The 3259-nt window shown below is 45.0% G+C and overlaps 1 protein-coding gene across 1 annotated transcript; it reads left to right on the forward strand.

The window, feature by feature from the left end:
* Positions 1-1947: 1947 nt before the first annotated feature.
* LOC127218517 (CCHC-type zinc finger nucleic acid binding protein) lies at positions 1948-3033 on the forward strand. Its single transcript, XM_051179547.1, has one exon. It carries the CDS (start codon positions 2050-2052, stop codon positions 2560-2562), a length of 513 nt encoding a protein of 170 aa, XP_051035504.1. The 5' UTR covers positions 1948-2049; the 3' UTR covers positions 2563-3033.
* The last annotated feature ends 226 nt before the right edge of the window (positions 3034-3259 follow it).

The following is a 3259-nucleotide window of genomic DNA, read 5'->3' on the forward strand; positions in this document are numbered from 1 at the left end:
GAGAAGTGACCAGATGCTCCCTGTACATATCCCAATGTACTTTCAAGACACTGAGCACAGAGTCCTCTGCTCAGCACCAGGTCAACTTCTAGCCAATGATGGTAGCTCAGAAATCCTCAGGCATGGAGTCCTCATCCATACCTGGTTCACAGGCAGCTCTCAGAGCCACCTGAGAAGCATGCTGCACTGGGAGCCCAGGAGAGAGGTTCAGAGGGATGAGGGGTCTTTAGAAGGACCATCTGTGAGGTCAGCATCAGAAGCACAAAGGGGGCAAGAAAGCCTCAGCTGCACCCAGGAAGGGCAAGGTTCAGGACACAAACAGGACAGGCACACAGAAGTGGCTCATCTGAAATTCAGGGCAGAGCAGAGCTGGAGGAACTGCTAGACTGGAAACCGGTGCAGACCTCCAGCTTTAAGACCAATTGCTCTATGTTGCCAGTCCTATTGTGAGTTGGATGGTAGGGACTAAATCCCAGGCTTACAACCATCCAGAAATTCTGGTTCTCATCCTGATAGTAACTAGGTCTTACACACGTCAGACTGAATGGAGGTAGTCCTAGAGGAGGAGCAGCCATAGTGAGGAACCCAACTTCTTTTAATTGCATTTATTTTCAGAGCAATAATATTGTTTTTATATTGAATGTTTCAATTTTGTTCTTTACTAACATAAATAGTGCTTTTAAGTTAGAAGTTAAGATGGCTAATCAGGGATGGCAGCCTACTTGTGTAATCCTAGTACTTTGGAGGTATAGATAAGTGGATCAGAAGTTTATCCTAAGTTACTTCAAGGCAAGCTCATCTACCTGAACAACCCCCTCACATCATTCCCAGAAAAAAATGGAAAGCTAACTTTGCAGCAATAAAATAATAAAATATATTAAACTATGAGCAAATCTCATTGTAGGTTTTTAATCCTAGCTCCAGAGAAACAGAGGCAGGAGGATCTCTATAAGTTCAAGGCTAGCCTGGTCTACAGAGTTAGTTCCAGGACAGCCAGGGCTATACAAAGAAACCCTGTCTGGAAAAGCAAAACAAAAAATACATGTCTATCTGATTTGTTGTTTTTAGCACTGGAAATGGATCACAAGATTTGTACAAGCTAGGCAAGTACGAGACCACCCAGCTATATCCCCAGCCCTTATGGGTCTATAATTTTATAAGCATTTTATTTAAAAACAAACACTAGTTATTAAAGCTGGATTAGGCATACACAGTAAACCTTGTACTCAGGAGGCTAAGGCAGGAGGGTCCCTGCAACTTTGAGGACAGTTTGTGGTAAATAGTGAGTTCCAGGTAATCCAGTGCTACACGGCAAGACACTGCCTCAAAATAATGAATTAAAACCACTTAGAAAGTATGGAGAGAGCTTTCTTTATGATCTAGTAAGTAATCAAGTTTTCTTGTTATGTACCCAAGGTTGGTATAGAGTTCTCAGTGCTGTGCAGTCCTCCTGTGACTGGGATTACAGGTCTGTACCACCACATCTAAAGAGAATAACTGAATTATGAAGTATTCTGCAGATCAGAATTCCTGAACAGAAAGGGATTCAAACTTATACTTAATAGCTCAAGTGTTGAAAACCACCGCCAAAAAAAAAAAAAAAAGAAAAAGAAAAAGAAAAAGAAAAATTTAGGCCCAAGTAGTAAGTGGTACGCATCTGTAGTCACAGCGCTCATGAGGCCCAGGCAAAAGGGTTAGTTCAAGACCAAGCTGGATTCGGTTGTAAGATAATGTCCGGATGTCTGGGAAAACTAAATCTAAACCAAACTAAACTAGATTAAAATACAAGTAAACACACACACACACACACACACACACACACACACACACGCACACGCACGCACGCACGCGCGCGCACACACGGGCGTGCCCGCACACGTCAAAAAGCCTGTGACACCAGGCCACTGGGGCCGTGCGCAAAGCTTATGTAACGTCACAGAAGCCAGCTAGGAAAAGCTGCCATTTCCATCTGAGCCATCCTAGGGGGTAGCCTCGGGGCTCCGTGGCAGCGGTGTGTGGGCCTGCTCACCGGAAGATCTCACCGTAGCCATGAGCAGTAAAAGTTGCTTTAGGTGTGGACGACCTGGCCACTGGGCCCGGGAGTGTCCTAAAGGAGGAACTCGCGGGCGAACACCAAGAAGTCGTGGCCGAGGTCCTCAGTGCAGCACCGCCAGCCAATCTGACATCTGCTACCGCTGTGGTGAAACTGGTCATTATGCCAAGGACTGTGATCTTCTCCAGGACACCTGCTACAACTGCGGGAAAAGAGGCCACATCGCCAAAGACTGTACCCAGACTAAACGAGAGAGGGAGCAGTGCTGTTACATCTGCAGCCGACCTGGTCATCTGGCTCGTGACTGCGACCGGCAGGAAGAGCAGAAATGCTACACTTGCGGAGAATTTGGGCACATCCAGAAAGACTGCACCCAAATCAAGTGCTACAGATGTGGTGAGAATGGCCACATGGCGGTGAACTGCAGTAAGGCCAGCGAAGTCAGCTGCTACCGCTGTGGCGAGTCTGGACATCTAGCACGTGAATGCCCCATTGAGGCTACCGCTTAGAACTCTTCCCTAGGCCCCTCTTCTTTACCACTTAGTTATGCTGTTTCTAAGACGCCCTTACTAACCCAAAAGGTGATAGATGGAAGCTACTCCCAAGCCACCATAATTACCATCTTAAAACAGGAGAAGACTTAGGGGGAAACCCGTCAAAAATACTATCAAGTTGCTGTTGGGTTGTCACGAGGAAATTCGGATAGGGCACAGCCATTTTGAATGGCAGAGAACTGGTGGGCTCTTTGAGTATGTTTCGTTTGACACATTTAATTAGGAATTGATAGTGAAAAATCAGAACAAGTTTGGAACATCGCCTTTGAATTTACTAACAATATCTATGTGTCAGACGAAGGTAAACTGCCATGAAGCAAAAGAAAACAACTAAAAGGATAAGAAGAGAAACTGTACTTATTTGGAGGTGGGGAGACAAGAACATCTTGAGGAAGTAGCATTTCCTGAGAGACCTTTAGAGCAAATAAAACTGTTTCTGAAAATATCTATGACTTTGACAAGTTTTTAAACTTACTTTTAGTATCTTGATAACTTTGGGTAATTGATCTCTGCCAGCTTTTTGGTAGTTTGGTTTTATTGTAAAGGATTTTTTTGGGGGGGGTGTTTTTAGTCAAGAACTCACTCTGTATCCCAGGTTTGGCCTCCTTCTACCTTAGCTTCCCAAGTACAGAGATGAGAGGTGTGAGCCACT

Source organism: Phodopus roborovskii, unplaced genomic scaffold (genome assembly GCF_943737965.1).
Source record: "Phodopus roborovskii unplaced genomic scaffold, PHOROB, whole genome shotgun sequence".
In the NCBI taxonomy this organism is placed as follows: Eukaryota; Metazoa; Chordata; class Mammalia; order Rodentia; family Cricetidae; genus Phodopus; species Phodopus roborovskii.

Bases quoted from the DNA above. Each gene is read 5' to 3' on its own strand.
- LOC127218517 (XM_051179547.1), top strand. From the start codon at position 2,050: ATGAGCAGTAAAAGTTGCTTTAGGTGTGGACGACCTGGCCACTGGGCC.